This window comes from Onychomys torridus, chromosome 1 (assembly GCF_903995425.1).
Source record: "Onychomys torridus chromosome 1, mOncTor1.1, whole genome shotgun sequence".
In the NCBI taxonomy this organism is placed as follows: Eukaryota; Metazoa; Chordata; class Mammalia; order Rodentia; family Cricetidae; genus Onychomys; species Onychomys torridus.
The window spans coordinates 137,288,176-137,309,528 of NC_050443.1; the positions used below are offsets into that span (position 1 = coordinate 137,288,176).

A 21,353-nucleotide genomic window follows, 5' to 3' on the forward strand; every position below is an offset into this window, starting at 1 on the left:
ATGCCCATACACATTAAAACAAACAAACAAACAAACAACACCTTGGGTATCCGTTTATTAAAAACAAAGTTAAGTTACGTAACAATGAGGTAAATGTGCTTGCTTTTTTTTTTTTTTTACATAACGAATTTGATGTTGACTATTTGATATTTAATGGTGTAGAACTTCTTCAGTGTTTATGGATATTTTGATTTTGTAATTGTCAGTGCTAAGAATCTCTTTGCTTAAATACATGGTACAAAAGGCAAAAGTATATTTAGAGCCATCTAATTCCCAAGCCGAAATTCATTTAGTGACCCTTTTCAAACTCAAGTCAGCAACTTAGAGAGCAGATTTTAAAATCACACAAAACACTTCAAAGAGATATTATTTTAGTATTTTTCTGCTGGAGAAAATACTACAATTGTTTGTTGTTTTGATAATTGAACAATTGTGTTTTTATATGAGTAGACAGCTCTGTCCTTACATTAGGGTTCTCCATGTTCCTTACCTGCAGTTGTGTGGAACTGGAGCTGGGGTGTTTTCAGCAGGGTTCACTGGGGCTGTCTGGTGTGATGGCAGATGCTGTCGAGGATTAGATTGAAGGCTGCAGTGAAGCCTCGTGATACAGTGAACACTGCCACACACACCTGATGATGCAGAGAACACTGCCACACACACCTGATGATGCAGTGAACACTGCCACACACACCTGATGATGCAGAGAACACTGCCACACACACCTGATGATGCAGTAGACACTGCCACACACACCTGATGATGCAGTAGACACTGCCACACACACCTGATGATGCAGTAGACACTGCCACACACACCTGATGATGCAGTAGACACTGCCACACACACCTGATGATGCAGTGGACACTGCCACACACACCTGATGATGCAGTGGACACTGCCACACACACCTGATGATGCAGTGGACACTGCCACACACACCTGATGATGCAGTGGACACTGCCACACACACCTGATGATGCAGTGGACACTGCCACACACACCTGATGATGCAGTGAACACTGCCACACACACTTGATGATGCAGTGGACACTGCCACACACACCTGATGATGCAGTGGACACTGCCACACACACCTGATGATGCAGTGGACACTGCCACACACACCTGATGATGCAGCGAACACTGCCACACACACTTGATGATGCAGTGAACACTGCCACACACACCTGATTCATGAGTTAAACTTTGGATTGGATGTTTGCTGTTGTGAATTCACAAACCTTTTTTATTCTTGTTAGATTTTTTTTTTTTTTTTTTTTTTGCTATCCTCACACTCAGTTATGTGAACGCATGTGAACTGTGACCTGGTTGAGAAATGTGGAGTCCAGATCACAAGCCTGCATGTTTTGACATTGACATTCTCCAAGTTCATCTTGACTGTGGTCTGACCGCCACACCTGTCACAGGAGAACTTCACTGTTTTCACGAGTTGTTTGTAGTTTTTGTCCAGTAGTAACATGATTGACACCAGGCCTTTTTCTAGATCATTCCTATGTAAACGAGATGCGACAAAGTCACATTCCTTTATCCCAAATGTTTAATTCAAAATGCCTCTGAGGAGCTTGTCTCCAAACCTGGCAATCTGAGTACCCCTACCCTCCTTGGACTCACACACTAGAAAGAGAGAATCAACTTCCACTACTTACCTTCTGACCTCTACACATGTACTGTGGCCTGCATGTGAGTACGCATGCATACACACGTGTAAACTGACAGCTGTTTAATTCTTCTGGACCAGGAAAGGATTCCTTTGGCCAGAAGTGGTCCAGAAACAGGAGCTGGGGTAAAAGCCACTTACTTTTCCATCCCATATACATGACTGTCCAAGCACTTTGTTGTAGATTTTGGAGGCTGAAATGGAAGAGGAAAGCTTTGTGAGCTCTAAAGATACTACCGGTTCCAGAAGTTTCGGAAAGGGCCTAGTGCCCCATTTACATGCTCTTAAGGGCTCTGTAATCCCCTGCCATGTGTTGTCATGGGATTGGAAGGACAGTAAGTGTTGGCTTATGGCACAAGGCCCTCCGAATGTTTTTCTCCCTCTTTGAAGAGTTGTTCTTGTTATTTCTTCTCAAGTGATTTGGCCGTTAGAAGGAAGCCAAGAGCAGGTCACCAGCAGCTTGTCATTCCAGCACTGAGGGGAAGGTGAGCCAGGAGGGTCCTGAATCATGGCAGGCCTGGACTACATAGCAAGATACTATCTTGAAAACCCCAAAATAACAAACAAACAAGCAGACACAAAGCCACAACTGAAGCTGAGGTAGAGGCACACGCTTTACATTTTTCCATTTCTGGTAGACAGTTGGGGAGCGATGGAGACCCTAGTACAGTGTGTGACCCCAGGAAAGATCCTGGGACTAAGTGGGACTGGCCACTCCCTGTGGAGGAGCCTTTATTGGGCTTATAGGATGGTTTCCCCAGAAGACTCATTTTTTTAAAGTCACTTACTTATGTATATGTTATGTGTATAGGTGTTTTGATTGTGCACTAGTTGAGTGCCCAACTCAAAGTTTTCACTTCAAGGCAAATCGACTCAGAGCACTAGAACATTCTCTTGGCCTCTTTAAAGAGCTTAAAGAGTGAGCTGACTACGTATGGGCCAGCAGCGCCATCTGGTGGATAATTTTAGGAACTGCACACTCCAAGCTGCACCTGTTGGGGAACTCACCCTTGGTGTTTGAGCAGGTGTGGGGGGCAGAGGGGCGGGGATTCGCTGCTGGTATATTTCCCGGGCCTGAAAAGCTCCATGCTTATAGGACACCAGAGATGGGGACTGTGAGAAACGGTCATTTTTTTTTTTTTTATGTATAAAAGATTCTTCCACACCACATAAATCACAAAATACTGTGTACTTCAAGTGTGAGCACATTTTTTTTTTTATAGAGAAACACATTTTCAATTTGAAACTAATATTTTATTGCTCATTGAATTGGAAAAGAAATTGTTGCATTATTAATAAAATATGGAGAAATGTAATTTTAATTTTCTTCTGACTTAAGTGAAGACGTGAAAGAACATTCCAATCTTCCTCTTAGCAACATCACATCCTCTTGATATTTCCCATGTATTAGGAACACATTTCAAGGTGATTTCTGATTTTACTCACTGAGAACCAGGGCAGTGTATAAACAGGAAAGCGGAGGTTGGATGAAGGCTTGCACTGGCCTCAGCACCACAGGGTGAGGTGTCCTTTAGGAGTTAATTATGTCAGGGAATGTGTGCTGTGCTGACTGGCTGTGGCTGGTTGTTCTCAGCCGAAGACGTAGTCTATCCACACTCAGCCTGACAAGGAAAGACTTCCTCACATTGGCTGTAACAGCATCAACTGTAGCATGAATCTTAAAAGTTCTTGTTAATAAAATCAAACCTGAGGCCACTTATTGAGGTGAATGCTGGAAGATCAGAGAAGCAGAACAAGCCACAGCTACCTCACCTCGCCAATTCCTCAGCTGATCCTGTTTCCTCAGACTGGAAGCCTCTGAGTCCTTTTCCAAATCAATCTCAGCTGAACTGCTTCTCAAAAGTCTAAAAGCTTAACCAGCCAAATGCTCCTAGTTTCTGGTCCTCACGCCTTATATACCTTTCCGCTTTCTGTCATCACTTCTATGGATTAAAGGCATGTGTCACCAGGCCTGGCTGTTTCCAGTGTGGCCTTGAACTCACAGAGATCCAGAGGGATTTCTTCCTCTGGAATGCTAGGATTAAAGGTGTGAGTGCCACCATTTTCTAGCCTCTGTATTTAGTGGCTGTTCTGTGCCCTGACCCCAGATAAGATTATTAGGGTGCACAATATTTTGGGGAACACAATACCACCACAATCAACTAACTCTGCTCTTCCATAAACTCGATTTTCAGCTGTAGATTATGTATTGTCCTATTAGTAGCTAAAGCAGTTGACAGAGAAAAAAGACAATGACATCCTTTCTTCAACTGTGTATGAATATGGAGAATTTTGGTTAACACACAAAAGCATGGCAAAGTATGAAAATATTGAAAAGAAAGCTTTTGTCTGTTGACTATAGTCATCATTTTTAAAGAAGAAGGAAGAGGACGCAGTCCAATATTCTTATATGTTTGTGTGTACTGCTTTTCTAAGAGCACACTGTGGCTGACATGTGATGTCTCTCACATAAGCTACCACTTCCTGTTTTTAGTACAGGTGGGAGAAAAGCCATTCACACCTACCACATGGCTGTCACAAAATACCTGAGGTTAGGTACTTAATAAAGGGAAGAGGCTTATAACTGACCTTTGAATAACCAAGTTTCAACTGCAAACACACTTACATGAGAATTTTGCTTTTCCATATTTGCAGTTATTAGAAACAAAGCCTATAAGAACATACTGGGTGTTGTGACACACATCTGTAATCCAGACTTGGAGAGGTAGAGGAAAGAGTATCTGCATGTTTGAGGCTAGCCTGAGCTACATAGTAAGACTGTTTCATTAAAAAAAAATATGACTGAACAAATTTAAAACAGAAAAAAAGAGAAGGAAACAAAAACTCTCAAATACCAATTATATAGCATAGAAATTTGAGAAAAATTAAGGGATAAGGGGACTAGAGTGATAGTTCAGTCTATAAAGTAATTGCCATGCAGACATGAGGGCCTGAGTTTGATTCTGAGAACCCACATAAAATGGCTGGGTGTGCCAATGCATTCTTCTAATTCTAGTACCGAGGAGGCAGAGATGGACACATCCCTTGGACTCTGTTGCCATTCAGCCCAGACTAATTGGTATGTTCCATGTTAGCTAGTGAGAGACCTTCAGAAACAACCAGAAGTTTGACCTCTGACCTCTGTAATGCATGTGCACACATGTGCCCTCCCATATGTTTACCTTCCCAGGCACACAAACACACAGAAAAAGGTATATTATGAGTACATAGAATGCATGCATAGACAACAGTGTATTTTATCATTTTGTACCATAAAATGCAGAAAAATTGTGATCACAGAACATTAGTAGTACCACTTGTAGTCAAGAGAAATGTAAACAAGTACAAAGACATAGTATTAAATTGAAACTGTGTGATATTAACTATAGCAGTACTGTGACACTTCATAGCCACTTTCTGCTGCCCCCTGGATGAGCTGAAGTTCTTTTGCTGAAGACACTGTGTGATGTTCATCACCGTGTATCTGCCTCCCCAGTGCTGGGATTAAAAGAATACACCTCCATACCAAGTCATTTTATGTGGGTTCTGGGAATCAAACTCAGGCCCTCATGCCTGCATGGCAAGTATTGTTATCAACTAAACTATCACTTCAGCCCTCACCCCCCACTTTCTTAATTTTGAAAACTTAAAAGTGATTTCTCACAATTTCACCATATATAATACATATATCATGTAAAGACTTCTTGATCACCTATGTTATTACTATAGTATCGGGCCAATGTAGATTGTTAGGAAACCAAATTTTCTATACAGATTTTTGACAGCAAACGCATCAGTACCTATAGCTCCATCATTCAAGGATCTACTGTGTTTGGAGGCTGAAAGTCCAAGATTGTGGTCTCCTTCTGGCCAGCTTCTGGTGATGGCCTTCTAGTCCCATTATAACATGGTGGACAGGTTCCTGTAGTGCAAGTGTATGAGGTAGGGAAGGGGAGATGAAGTGGGGAAGGGAGCAAGAAGGGGAATGGAGAGCACTGCTTGGAGAGATGTGAGGCAAGAAAGCGGGAGATCTAGGAGTGGCTAGCTTGATGTGACCAGTCCCTTAATCTATTCCTGAAGTGGTCCCCATGGTCTAGTTACTGCCCACCATTTCAGTACCACCAGTGGACCAAGCTTCCAACACATGAACCATGGGGGACACAATCCACATCAGTAAATGACACACCCCTTACCAGCTCCCCAAGAATGGCCCTTTATATGTGTCGTGCTTATTTCCACAGAGCTCTACCTTACTGAGGAGGACTTGAAAAAGCTTCATGACTTTGAGGAGAAGTGTGTGGAAAAATATTTCCATGAGAAGACGAAAGGTCTGAATTGTAGTTTTGAGGAACAGATCCGAGTGACATCAGAAAGGTAAAGTATATCTCTTTTTAGTTCCAAAACTGCTACCAAATCATGATTGTTCTAGAATGTCTAAAAAAAATAGAATGGCTCACTTTCACACCCCAGAGGTCTGATCTCTGCACAATTTGAAGCATGTATTGCAATGTTATTTATGTAATCAGTATCTATTTATTGGACATTACTGTGTTCTGGACAGTCTTCTATTTCTAAGGCATCAGAGGAGACAGGAGTCCCTGTCTGGTAGACTTTCATTCCAGTGCTTGCAGGTGGAAGGGTTAAGGGAAATGGAGAAGTGGAAAACACAAGATAATCAAGGAAGCAGGCCAAGGAAACATGCACATTAGTGTCTATCAGTAATAAAAGCTATGAAGAGTTGGGCGTCCTGGTGCATGCCTTTAATCCCAGCACTTGGGTAGGCAGAGGCAGGCATATCTCTGTGAATTTGAGACCAGCCTGCCAGCAGGGCCACATGGTGGAATGATGTCCTCACATAAGTGACACCCACAGTCACTCCAGGTTATGTGCTGGTCCAGCAGCAGTTGTAGGTTGACTGTGAAGAGAAAAAACAAAAGATTGGGGGTGAGGTGGGGACATGGTGAGCTTCCTTTGTTATATGTGGAAATGACAAAATAAATTTGTGTGGTTCTGGAAGTGATCTTGTTTTGGTTTTTACCACAAGAAGCCAGGATAGAATACGGGCAATGGACAAGCCTATGGAGATACTGTAGTAAGAACACAGGTACTTGAGGCAAAGCTGTGGCTGAGGGTGCTTGTGGTTCCTGAACTTTCTGAAAGCAGGCCATTCAGAAATTTGAGCAATGAGGACAGACGTGTTGGAGAAAAGGAATGCATTAGGAAACTAGTGAATGTGTTACTATAATAATTGCATATGTATGGCATTGTGTTAAAGTGTGGAAGTGTGCACATGATTTTATGGACTTTTAAAAACGGAATTGTTCTTGTAAGTAGAAGCAAATTGACACAAGTTAAATATATCCCTTCACTTTTGAATATACATGAGACTGACTATAGAATGTTTAATCTAATTATATATGTTTTTTTTGATGCCCCTAAATCACATAGACAGATGTGACTTCTTAAACACAACCTCACTTTTTTTTTAAAAATTACTCTAGGGACTTTCTAAATGGCTTACAGTAGGCATGTCATATTTATTTAATCTTGTACTTTTTCTGTTGATAATATATTTATATAAATATGTGTTTATGTTGCTAGTTGAACTTCAGATCAAATTAAATTTTGAGAAAATGGTGATTGTGGACCCATAAAGTTGTAATTTATCTTCATAATCTCTTTAGACCGTCACTATTTGAACTTTCTCTCTCCTTGTCCTGCATACTCTCTCTCAACAGCTGTGCTTCTGCAGCACTGTGGGCCTGCTGGACTTTGTGTGATGTGTCTGCTCTTCTTAGAAGCTGGCAGAGCCAGGCCTTAGCTCTGCTTCTACCCCTGTAACTTATGCACTTGGGGAAATTTATCAAACTGCTCTGAACACTAGTTTTCTTATTTGTGACATAGATGTGAACATAGGCCAATCACTTAGAGCGGTGTGGATCAACCTGGGTAACAGGGATGAGCTATGCACAGATGGGTAGAAAGATACAGTGTGTGGATCAACCTGGGTGACAGGAATGAGCCATGCATGGCTGTGGAGAAAGATACATTGCTACTTAGTTGGAAAAATCGATCACAAGTTAGGAGTAAAATTCCTTTTGAAGTACTATATTTGTTACTTCTCATTGCGGTGACAAAACCCTGACAAGATGCATGTTAAGAGATGAAGGACTTTTTTTGCTCCCAGTTTGAGGGTGTAACACCTCACAGAAGAGAAATCATGGCAGCAGGGGAACGAGGCAGCTAGTCACATGGAATCCACAGTCAGGAAGCCGAGAGAGGAATGCTGATGTTTTAACTTAATTTCTCCTCTTTAGTTCAGGCTGGGACCTCTGCCCATGGAATGGTGCCACCAACATTCATAATGGCTCTTCTATAGTTAGAACTCTCTGGAAACATTCTCAAAGGTAAACCCAGAGATATGTTTCCAAAGTGATTCTAAACCCTGTCTAATTGATGATCAACACTGATCATCATAAATACAAATTCCCCTTTAAGACCTGAAGGGAGGTAAAATAAGGCCAGAGCAGCTCTGGCTGAGATTATTAATGGAGGCAAAGTCAGGGAGAGCCCCTCACTCTGCCTATGCTGAGGAAGAAGTCTAGGCACTCTGATATGGGAAGGCTTGTCAGCCTGGTAGATTTGAATGTGAATTTGAGGGGTCAGTTGGGGTCCAGGCATGCCAGGGGAGAGAAGGTGTGTAGCCCAGGTTGTGGCCATGCGATGGAACAAAGGGACAGTTCATGAAGCAGAGTAGGGATTGGGTGGAGTGGAAGGGCCTGATGGAGCCCAGGTGGCCTCTCAGATCCACACAGGTGGAGCCCTCAGGGAAAAATGGCATCATTAGGAGACAGTTTGTAAAAATGTGTAGAAAAGCAACAGGGCTCATATTTGTTGACCACGTGACTCAGGTGACCCAACCACAGACATTCACACGGAGGAATGACTCTGAAGGCCTGGGCAACTTGAAACTGGAGCAGGAGAGGGTCTGTGGGTGTCTGCTGTCAATCCCAGCAGAGAGTGTGACAGAGAAGAGAAGTCAAATGAAGGTAGCTAGTACCAACATCTGCAGAACGGGAAGGAAAGGGACAGGGAAGACTGGGAAGGCAAAGGCCCAGGGAGGGCAAGTGCTGTTCACAGCGGGTGGTAATTACAAGTCTTGGCAATGCTGAGTGTGTACCTGGGTACCAGGGATTCTAGCAAGTACTTCAGTGATGATGGTCCCAAGACCTTCAGACCTCTAACCCTCATGCATCTACTTTCTCTTGAACGTGAGAACCCAGGAACCCAAAGGATTTAGAAACAAGTACTTCAGTGGTGATGGCCATAATATGTCCCGTCCCCTAACCCTCATGTGATGCTTCATTTCTCTCAGACTTGAGGGGAGGCTAGATGCTAAGTGTTTATATATGACTCCTGGAAAACGGATATTTCTAAGGGGTTTAGAACTTGGCTTTGAATTTCTCATAGAATTTCTTCCGATGCTCATATGTTTTCTTACTAGAATGATCCCTAGTGGCAATGACTTTATATTGCCATCCTTGTTGAGGCTGTTTCTGGGGAGCTCATCAATGAGGGGTGCTAGGGAAGTGGCTGAGCAATGGTTTTTAAAGAGGTAATATAAGCAGATCTTGGAAGTCATTGCATGTTTGCCGAAGCCCAAAGGAGGCATTAACCATCTACCTTCTAGAATGAAATGACTTTGGGGTGTGCACAGAGGGCAAGTGTTTGCCAGATTTCCTTTTTCTCTGGTCTGTGGAGAGAGATGCCTGTGGTATCTTTCCCCTTTCAGCCCATTCAGCACTGTGTTTGGGAAGTGCCATGCTTTCTACAATTTGTAGAAGCCTCTGCGCAATGTGCACCCCGATTCCACTGTGCAGCCTTAACCTCAGCAAATTCGTGTCTGGCTCTATTGAGCAACATTTGGGAGCACCTCCAGAGGCTTGTCGTTCAGGGAGGATTCCCCAGAAAATCGTGCTTTGATCCCAGATGATTTGCTGAGGGGGCTGGCTGGCTGCAGTGGAGGGTCAGATGTCGACTCTCTGGCTTGATGCCCAGCCACATGACATTGGATATGTGACCTAACCCCTCTTCTGTGAAGGGGATGGTAGTCATGCCCACCTCACAGCACTGTGATGTGGTAAAAGGAAACAGTGTGAATAGAACCTTCCTGTAAAGCTTTGCTCACAGCGAGCACTCCATGGCGGGACTTCCAGGCTGATTATAATTGTGTTTCTTATTATCTCATTTTTAAGAATGTTGGCTAATGGCCCTACAGGTAAAACAGTCACCAGGCCTCCACTCAGACCTTGCACAGAGGAAGCCGCAATAGTAAGAATTTGTTTTATGTGTCAGAATGACTGAAAAGCTACATTGAATTAATGCAGCCAGTGGTCTAGGAATATAATTAAAATATGCTTCACAGGACACCGTGTTTTAGAAAATGAGTTCCTGTAAAAAGCAAGAGGGCCCATTTCAGGCGACCAGGTTATTTGTCTAACAGGTTTCTATTGTAGCGTACCACCTGTTGCTGTGAATAGTGGCTGGATTCTATTGTATCCATTCGATGCGTCTGTAGCTAATGGAACTTAATGAGTCTCCATTACCACTGCTCAGACTGTACTGTTTTTGAATTAGATGAAACAGGGCACTGGATGGAGACATCCCAATTAAGCATATTTGGAAGGAAATATACATATACTTTGTGCTCTTTCCTACACTGTCCTTGCCAGTTCGAACATTTTAGGTTTCAGAAGGTCAGCAATCATGCTTTGAGCCACCAGTGAGTTACAGAAGTTGGATTTTATACATGATTAGCCAGAAAGGGTTCTGCTCCTATAGAATACAATGAAAGTGAAAAACACCACCTGCTTTATTTTGTTAAGTTCCCATCTACACCGATCTCATAAAGAAGGGGTGGGAGAGCACACAAATCCTGTGCTTTAGATGTATTCTAGAGGCAGGAAACTGAGCACTGTTTGGAGTGGTGCTTGCTAAGACCGAGTACCCTTCTTTCTGTGGAGTGATCCTCCTTCTCCCAGCCCCAAGTAAGAATGGGACTATTTTTCAAGACTGCAGATGACCATATCAGCTATGAAATCTCTGCTTATATTTCCTCTCTTGTTGGTTTTCAGTTTCATCTCATTATCACAGATTCTCATTTTATGTGCATAAATGCTTTGTCTGCATGTATCTATGTATAGCTCCTGTGTGTCTGGTGTCTTAGGAGGTCAGTAGAGAGGGCATTGGATCACCTGGAACTGGAGTTATGAGAGCTGTGAACTATCATGTGGATGCTGGGAACCGAACCTGGGCCCTCTGCAAGAGCAGTTAGTGCTCTGTAACTGTTGATCCATCTCTCCAGTTGCAAAAATATTATTTTTAAAGAGTATGTATTTTGATTTTATGCATGTGTATGTGTGCCTGCAGAGGCCAGAAGAGAGAGAGTGTCAGATCCCCTGGAACTGGAGTTACAGATGGTTGTAAGCTGTCACTGAACATGGGCCCTCTCTAGAATAGCCAGCGTTCTTAAGCACAGCCATCTCTCCACCTCCACCTGAAGTATTCTTTATTTAATATTTTATTTTTTATTATTTGTACTTTTATTCTTTCTTGTTTTTCGAGACAGGGTTTCTCTGTGTAGCACTGGCTGTTCTGGAACCCGCTTTGTAGACCAGGCTAGCCACGAACTCAGAGATCTGCCTGTCTCTGCCTCTTGAGTTAGTTTTTATTTCTTTAAATAGAAAATTATATGGCAAATTTTAAAATATGTAAGACAGAACATAAGACATTCACAGCCTTGTTCCTACCAGCAGAAACAGCCAAAGACTATCAACAATGAAATTGTTACTTTTAGTGATTGTATATAATTCTGTCTTCTCTTGTAGGAACATTTGTCATTTTGACATAATGAAATTGCAGCTTCCTTATCTGTTGTAAATAGTTTTAAAAATGTTACAATATCAAGGAAATCATTATCATTATCATTTCGCTTTCATCTCTTATTACCAAATGACTTCCTATTTTACCATTTTCTCTTACCTTTTTTGTTTTGTATTTGGAGGATTACCTCCTCATGTCATTTATTCCTTAATGATTTACAAAGGCATTTTGGTTTATTAAGGGAAATGGTAGAATACTAATTTTCCAATTTTTATTAATAGAAAATTTATTGGGGGCTTATAGTTTCAAAGGGTAAGATCATGTTCATCAAGGCAAGGAGCATTATGCTAGAGTAGTAGCCAAGAACTTGAATCCTTACCCAGTAGGGGGCAGAGGCGGAGGGGGAGTGGGAGAATGAGACCAAACTGGAAAATGACATGGGCTTTTGTTTTGTTTTGTTTTTGAGACAAGGTTTCTCTGTGTAGCTTTGCACTTTTCCTGGAACTTACTTCGTAGACCAGGCTGGCCTCAAACTCACAGAGATCCACCTGGCTCTGCCTTCCCAGTGCTGGGATTAAAGGCATGCACCACCACCGCCTGGCGACATGGGCTTTTGAAACCCCCTCCAAAAAGATCACACTTCCTAATCCTTCCCAAACAATTCCACCAACTAGGGACCAAGGATTCAAATATATGAGCCTATGGGAACCATTTTTAAGTCAACCACCACATTGTACTCTCTGTTCCCCATAGGCTAATAGCAGTATTATACTGCAAAATGCATCCAGTCCAACTTCCAAAGTCCCCAAGTCTTTCACAGTCTTAACACAGTTTAAAAATGCCAAGTTTCTTCTAAAACTCAGGTAATCTCTTAACTATACCCCGATGTAAAGTCAAAAGCAAATTATATACTTCCAACATACAATGGTATATACAAATTTCTAAATGGTCTTATTAAATAAAAAACATGGAGCCAAATATAGGGGTGAAAGCCTTAGATCAGGGAAATAGGGAAAGCCACCAGCTCACCAACTCTGCAGCTTCCAAATGCGAGTTACTTCCTGTCTACCCACGTCTTTATTGCTCTATTGTTCTGCCCTCTCATTGGCTCTCTTAGCCCAGTTCCCTCACTTCCTCTTCTTACACAGCTCTGTCACTGTCTGTCTGTCTGTACAGGCCTCTATGGTTGGTACTGGGATTGAAGGCATGTGTCACCATGTTTTGCTCTGTTCCCTAGTGTGGCCTTGAACACACAGAGATCCTGCCTGCTAAGTGATAGGATTAAGGGCGTGTGCTGCCTGACTTCTTTGTTTACTTAAAATGCCTGGCCTTTCCCTCAGATCTTCAAGCAAGCTTTATTTATTAATGCAAAAATAAAATATCAACACATTTCAGCACAAATAAAATATCACCACACAATGGCTCAGAAGATACATTACCATTCCAAAAGGGAGGAAAGGGAGCATAGTGAAGAAATACTGGACCAAAGCGACATTAGCATTCAGTAGGGAAATCTCCAAATGCCGTAGTTTCATGTCTGATGTCAGAGCTTAGGTGGCTCTTCCAGCTTTGCTGACTACAACATACTTTTCTCTCTCGGGCTGAATCCATTTCCTGTCTACAGCTCTCCTTGGTAGATAGCCCATGGCTCTGGCATCTCCAGTGCCTTGGGGGTCTCCAACACAATCCAGGCTTTACTTTCAGTTTCATGCAATGGCTGACCTATCTGGGCTTCCATGCAGGGACTCCCTGCACATGCTGGTCTCAGCAGCTTTCTTTAATTGTGGAAGAAGAATCTACAATCCCTTTACACATGGATCCTTCATGACTTTAAAGCCAGGACCCTGTGACTTATGCTGCCAAGTTCTGTTGCCTGCTCGGGATGGAACCTCTCCCTCCTTGAATTATATTTGCATACATTTTGATTTGTTGATGCTTTTCTTTGTTTCATGAACTTTCCTTTCTACATGTTGAAGCTTAGCTGGGTGGGGTTTTTCCTTGAGGACACCATTCCCTTTCTTCTTTGCTGCATCAGGCCTGTCATCTCTCAGAACTACCCTTGGCTCTAATACTAAATTTACTGATGCTCTTTTGCCCTTCAAACTGTACATTTTGTAGGGTTTTTTTTTTTGCCTTGTTTGCGCTTTTTAAAATTGTAGACCCACATAAGAGTGGCTTAGTAATAACCACATACTAGAGTAAAATATTAGGCTGTCTTGATATATCTGCCAAATAAATTAATTTAAAACTCTTCAATTTATCCTCCAGCAGATTTTTAAGACAAGGACAAGGAGCAGCCCCATTCTTTGCCAAAACTTAAATTGCTGGACCTCCATAGTTCACATTGCTCTTAGCACTATGGTCTTCCAAGCACCTACTAGGATGATCTGTTAAGCTCTGCTTACAGCTTTCAACTGCTTTTCTAGTTCAAATTCTCAAAGTCTTTCACATTCCAAACCCAACATGGTCAGGTCTGTCAGAGTAATGTCCCACTTCCTGGTACTAACTTCTGTCTTAGTTACTTTGGTATTCTTATGATAAGACACCATGTCCAAAGCAACTTATAAAAGAAGGGCTTATTGTGTGCTTACAGTTTCTGAGGGTGAGTCCATGACTGTTATGGCAGAGAGCATGGTGGCAGGCAGGCATGGTGCTGGAGCAGTAGCTGAGAGCTTACATCTTTATCCATAAGTAGATGGCAGAGGGAGGAGGGATCCCACTGGTTGAGAAAATGACCAGTACCATAAATTTTGAGCCAAATTTGAAGCAATTAAATACTGGCTCGGATAATGGACACTGGCAAGGTCTGTATTGGTGATTCCCAGAGTATGACACCAAATTATATTAGTCAGGTGCTCATAAAGGCAAAGTCCTTTACATACTTCCCATCTTCATTCAATCAGGGGGAAGCATGCATCCTGACATATGAATGTATGTACAAGCATAACTTCCTGTCTATGTACCTCCTACCTACATGTGATCAAGCACATGTTGTGCAACTGGGGCAACCAACCTCATTTACAGAAGTGAAAACATGTGACTTGTTATCTTATGTGAACAACAGCCACTGGCATTATAGGAAGTTACCTGTCCTTGGGCAAATGGGGCTTACAGATTAGAGGCATTTTTGTTTTATAGATCTCCTAGGCACAGTAATTTAAATTTAAAACATAATTTTAACAATCACATTCAACCCTTGAATTGTATCCTGAGTCAAATCCTTAACTCTGTGGTAGGTACCTGCTCATATTGGGATCTAATTGTCATCAGCCTAGTGGCACTCAGATGGGAATTTATGTGTCTAGTTGAGGCATTAATGATGCAAGAGCCAACAGCAGTCAGCAGAAGCAGAAGGGCCAAAGGCCCTATGATGGCTGACATCAGAGTTGCTATCTAGAAAAGCCTGAAGATGAGAATAGGAAGCAATCACGTCTCTCATTTTGGTTTTTTTTTTTTTTTTTTTTTTTTTTTTGTTTTTTTTTTTTTTTTTTTGTACAGCCATATTATCTCTAATGATTCCCAAGTGATTTGCTTGGAAACAACATTTTTTTTTTTTCTTAATACAGAAACTTCCTTGTTCTGCATAGAGCAGGTTGAGTGCTCTATCACATTGTAGGACTATTTCAGCTAATGAATCTATTGATAGATCTGGATCTATTTAACTCTAAAAGGTACTTTTAATAATGAACCTGGAGGCCAGCATGACTCCTGCTATCCCAATAGGCACTATAGATAGCATTTTGTCCTCCTTTGCCAGGGAGTTTCCTTTGAATCTAATATTCCAGCCTTTTTTGAGGATAATGGGTAATGTACTCTCTTCTGTAATCACTTCCTGATGAAATTAGGACATTGTTGTCAGGGTCCAGAAAGACTAGAATGTTAGTCAAAGGCCAGAAAGGGATTAGGGCAATGGGGTATTGATCAGATGCGTATGGTTAACTGACCTAGCTTAAGAAACAGGAACAATCACATTGGCTAGACTGGTTCACCATCTTCTTTTAGCAAGGCTCTCCAGTTTTGTAGGACTAGCAGGGGTTGGCATGGTGTAGATGACTCTTGGAGCAGTGTGTAGTCCTCCGCTGATTCCTGGATTATGTTTCTTAGCCAAGTGGAAATCTTCTGGGACAGATATAGATAAAGGGTAGAAGTTAAAGTTAAGAGACTTAAAGGGAATCTTACGTTTGGAGCTTCCAGTCTCATGGTCCTTGTAGTTGGGGGAGGGGAGGAGTCCTAAGTGTTTGTGAGAGGTGGATCCAAGTCGTCTGACTCCCTTGACTTATATGATTTTTTTTTTTGTTTATAAAAGAGATAAAAGTTTTAAATATATTAACATTATTACTGTAATCTGTATTAAAATCTACATTGCAGAAAAAGCAGCTAACAGGTGTCTGTAAAACAGCTGGAGTAGACTTATGCCTTTGAGTCATAGCAAAAGCTATGGCTTTGGGCTAAAAAAATCATGAACATTCTTTTCTCTTGCCAGAGGGCTGGATATATGGATTGGACAGAGATGTGTTTAGCACAGTGAGAAGGACCTTTAAGTCTATACTTAGAAGACAATCAAAGGAAATTTAAAATCTTGAGCTTGTGATTATGATGTAGTCAGTACTTTATCATCTTATCATAACTCCATTGATCAATGTTAAATCTCTGAACTTTTGAAGCCTTAGTATAACAATAGCATAGAGAGGGAAAGAAATCTGAAACATTTCTCATTTTTCACATACCTTAAATAACTTTCTTAGACTTTTATAACTTGCATTTACACATCTTAAAATACTTTTCTTTAGATCTTCACAACTTAAGCTTCAAACCTTTTTATTTCCATCTAATCATTTACCACAAGGCACAAGTAATTAGTTACTGGGAACAATCATCGCAAAACAAGTTTTTCCGTTTTTTGAAATAAAAGAATAGTAAAAAGTTACATCTGAGGCATGTTTATCCTTTAATACAAAGCCCATTAGCAAGGTAAACCTGTCTGCCTTTCTCAGCAGGAGACCTAGTAGCTCTAGAAAAATCAAGGTTTGATTTTTACATATAAAATGAACTAACAAGGTAGCTGCAGTCTTGGGGAAGGAGCTGGTTGCCTGTTGCTGCCAAAGGGGCAAAGCTACAGTTAGTGATCAACACCATCAGAGATCTGAGAACAATAAATTATAGCAGGAAGTATAAACCAAATGGCCTTGGTAGCAATTAAAATGACAGAGACCTACCTGCTACCTGGGAGGCTCCTGCCTTCTCTATGACTGCAGTGCAGGGCAGAGGTTGGAGGTCTTTGGCTGTTACATAGGACAGCAAAGGCCTTTGGCTGCTAGTCTCAGAAGGTCTGAGAGCTTTTCCTGTGGACAAAGAACTTGGAAAAATTGGCCTACTTTGACTTAGAATAAACAGTCAACCGATAGTGTCCACAGTTTGTGCAGGGCCCTGGCAGCTGGGGAGGCATGAGGAAGTTTTTCCCAGTGGTTAGCATCACCACAATCCAGGTCTATGCCCAATTTGTTTTTGTTTTCTTTGGAGACCTTAGGGTTGCTTCTAGGATCTGGCATTTTTGTCTATCACAGGGAACTTTTTTCCATTAAACATTTTAAATGCCATATTCATCAGATCTCTGAAAAGTTTTGAGTGCTATCTATTAAATGTACTTGATTTCATTGGGTGTGGTGGCGCATGCCTTTAATCCTAGCACTTAGAAGGCAGAGGCAGGTGAATCTCTTTGAGTTTGAGGTGAGCCTGGTCTACAAAGTGAAAAATAAAACAAACAACAACAAAAAAGTGTACCTGATTTCAATTTAAATTTCCTTTTTGTTGTTACTACTTGCTTTAGGATTAACCTTGAAAACATACAAGACGCTAAATAAATCTTATTCCTGTAATTAATTACATTAGTAGTTTGCATGATTACAAATATAGTTCTGAACACATTAAAGAATTTGATCATTTATAAGATGACTATTAGCTTGTAAATCTTAATCATCTTTAACAGTTTACTATAAGTCAGTGGCTTTTATAAGATTAGGACTTGCATTTTTATCCCTGCTAGGTTTAGTCTTAAAAAATAACAGTTTTTGAATTGAAGTCCTTTTAGTATAGGAATAAAACTTTAAATCATAAATATATAATCATAGAGAGACTGGCAACATTACTTTCCTGGTCCTTACATAGTAGTGTACCATTACAGAATATCACAGTTTTTTGTATGACTCAATTTATCAAGATTAGCAAAGACAAAGAATAGACATACATTCTCAAGTCAGTCTCTGCTAGCCTAAACAGACCATAGGAAGGAGAGACATTCTATGGACTCTCTGCCACACTGTCTTTGCTGCATCATATGATAGGACTCTCCCAGTTTCTAGTGTTTAGTGTTTGGTGCTCATAGCTGTGGCCCTAACTCATTTATTTATTTTTACTAATCTTTTAAAGATTACATATTAATAAAGACATGACAATGTAATCTGTTTTATAAACTTAAAACGTCCCATAGCCTTATAAATTTAAATATTTAAAAAAATCTAGCTTTTTCTTTAATTAAAAAAATTTTGATAACACTCTAGAATTTTCTTTTAAAAAAGTTTAAGATATCTCAACTGTGGGCTCCTACAATATAAAAAAATAACTTAAGTACCCTTTCTTTTTTACTTCAAGAGGGATGGAGTGGGGCACAGCCACAGTCTAGACAAGGCAAAACCGAAGTCCAGCAATGCATGCAACTCCATGTTAAACATCTGGATTTGCTCACAATCTTCTGGGATTTCTCAAGGGGGCTTGAGTTACCTCTCTAGCTCCACCACCAGCAGCACAAAAAACCTGTCTTCTAGGTCCCAGCTGGCTCCATTACATTGTGGCTGTTGTTCCTGGTGGCTATCACATGGTACCAGCATCTCTAAAACTGCTGGGGGTCCCTCTCTTGGCCTCTCTTTAGGAACTCTAGCCCCTGCCACACACTGACAAGCCTCAGCTGTTCTCCACGACCCTTTCATGTCTTTAAAACCAATATATCACTTAGGTGAATCTTCCATTACAAAGTTTGGCTGTCAGCATGTTGTACATTCTTCTATATAAATGCATATTAAAGCTGCACTGCATATAACAATATTATGTTATATGCACTGTTCACAAGTGCAGCTTTAATACTTTATTAAGCAGCCATTGTTTTCTAAATCCTATCTTTTTTTTTTTTTTTTTTGCTGGAGCTGAGGACTGAACCCAGGGCCTTGGGCTTGCTAGGCAAGCACTCTACCACTGAGCTAAATCCCCAACCCCTAAATCCCATCTTTCTAAACCTTGTTTTTATGACTTTGTTTTCTGGACAAGAATTATCATACAAAAATCTAACCTAATTCAAAATATCTGGGAGACCTGTTGTTGCCTCTGTGGTTGGTTAAGACCATGTGGTTACTTACCTTTAATCAAGGTGGCAGTGAAGTTACATGGCATCCACTTTTTTTTTAACCCTAGCAATGATGGCTGCCAGCCATGTGGCTGCCTCCATCCTAGTGGGGGACAGTAGCTAAGATGGTGGGAAACCACTTTTTGCTTGTATCCCAAGATGGTGTCACACCACATGGTTGCTTCGAGGTTACCTATGTATATATATTTAACTATCAACCCCTGTATTACAAGTTTTAAGTTAACTTTTTTTTTGTTGCAGACTTTTAACCATACCTAATAAACTTACAAATCTTTAGGTATAGAAAATTCACATAGTAGTCCTATTCAAGTCTTGAGATAAGGCTTATATCTTAAAAAGGTTTAGAGAGTTAAATAAAACCAATGTTTTTTTTCTGTTTGTTTGTTTTAACTATTTTGCTTTCCTCTTTATTCCCTGTTACAAAATCAGGTGGCTCATCCGACATAGGACAGAGAAAAGACTTTGAAATAAGTATGCTTGGCTCTAGAGAGGGGAGAACCCAAACCTAACTCCAGAGCCAGCTTTTCAATAAAGCAGAACAGCATAAAATAACTTTAATATTATCCACACTCAAAAGACATTTGAATCCATACTAAATCAAATCCAGTAACCAAAAAGCTCAGAGATGAGAAATCTGAGCTCTAGCCATCAAAGCCACCATGGCGAGTGTGTTAGTGGCGGCTGGTGGCCAGCAGCAGTGGCAGAGACAACAAAAACAAAGCCAATAGACACAGAACACAGAAAGCCCATGCACTCAAAGGAGACCAGTCAGAAACAAAACATGTGGTGGCAACCATCATTTATACAGTCAACTGAGTCTGACCATTTCTGCCTCGGCTCCTATATCTGCATCAAAACTTACAGACACACTAGAAATCACAGACCCATCCACATATGCAAAACCTACAGACAAAACTTTACATTTAACTAGGCCTGACTGATTTCTATTTTGGTTCCCAGTATCCAAACTATCAGAACCATGCAGGTGTTATGGTGTCTTGCTTCTTTCCCTGGATAGGAGAATATTGGTTCCTGTTGAACTCCACATCCTAGCTTGGGATCCCAACAGAACCAGATGTCACAGAAAATTATTATAACTTACCAGGGAAGGCCTCCATAAATGCTTGCTGTTTTTCTCACATGGCAGTTCACTCTGATAGTCTGTGAAACCAACAGCATGCCTGGGAGCCTTGGAACATCTCAACATGCACCTCATGAGGCTGCCCTTTAGCCCTGGAGTTCTGGAGTGAAGAAGTTCAGCTTTAAAATTTGGGTAGATGGTCTAATCTTGCTGGGACCTCCAAAAATGTTAACCCCACCAGGTGAGAATAAGACCACTATCACAATTTTTGAGCCAAATTTTAAGCAAGCTTTATTAATTACTGGCCAGGACAATGGACACTGGCAAGGTTGATACTAGGGATTCCCAGAGTATGATGTGAGAATTCCAAGAGAATTAACATTAGTCAGAGTTTTATAAAGGCAAACCCCACAAGACTACATATTACCCACCATCATCCAATCAGGGGCTACATACATCCTGGTGTAGTTTATGCCTATATACCTCATGCCTAGATGTGATCAAGCACATTTTGTGCAGTTGGGACAGCCAAGCTTCTTTATAGAAGTGAAAACATGTAGCTTGTTATTTTATGTGATCAACAGCTGCCACCAGCATTACAGGAAGTTGTCTGTCCTTGGGTAAATGGGGCTTACAGGTTAGAGGCATTTTTATTTTATGGAGCTCTTAAGCACAGCAGTTTAAGCTTAAAACATAACTTTAGCCCTCATAAGAGAGAGAGAGGAGAGTCAGTATTTTTTAAAAATGATTTATTTATTTTTATTTTATGTGCATTGGTGTTTTGCCTGCATGTATATCTGTGTGAGGGTATTGGATCCTCTGGAACTGAAGTTATGGACAGATGTGAGTTGCCATGTAGGTGCTTGGAATTGATCCCAGGGCCTCTAAAAGAGCAGCCAGTGCTCTTAACCACTGAGTCATGTCTCCAGCCCAAGAGTCAATATGTTTTCTTTGAACTTTTATACTATGCTTTTATATTAAGAAATGAAACCTGATGCCTTTTATAATTTCTTTTCTTGCTGTTGTCCTAGTCTCATTCATTACCTGTTGCTGTGATGAAATACCCTGGCAAGAGCAACTTAAGGGAGAAAGGGCTGATTTGGCTGTCAATTCTAAGGGTCAGTCAAGTGATGACAAGGCGGAAGGACCTTGAAGTAGTCACATGCATAGTTGAGAGCAGAGAACAGCGATTAAGCGCATGTGTGCTGGTGCTCAGCTTGCTCTCTCCACTCTTAGACAATCCAGGATCCCCTGAGTAGGGAAAGATGACCTCCACATTGGGTGGGTCTTCCCAATTC

At 41.1% G+C, this 21,353-nt stretch overlaps 1 protein-coding gene across 1 annotated transcript in view; it reads left to right on the top strand.

Annotated features, from left to right (window-relative positions):
* The window catches only part of Trpm6 (transient receptor potential cation channel subfamily M member 6), a 128,431-nt gene that overhangs the window by 64,057 nt on the left and 43,021 nt on the right, over positions 1 to 21,353 (top strand). The window contains exon 25 of the mRNA XM_036178615.1: positions 5,920 to 6,052. Coding sequence (XP_036034508.1) covers positions 5,920 to 6,052 — 133 coding nt within the window. The remainder of the gene's footprint in view (positions 1 to 5,919; positions 6,053 to 21,353) is intronic.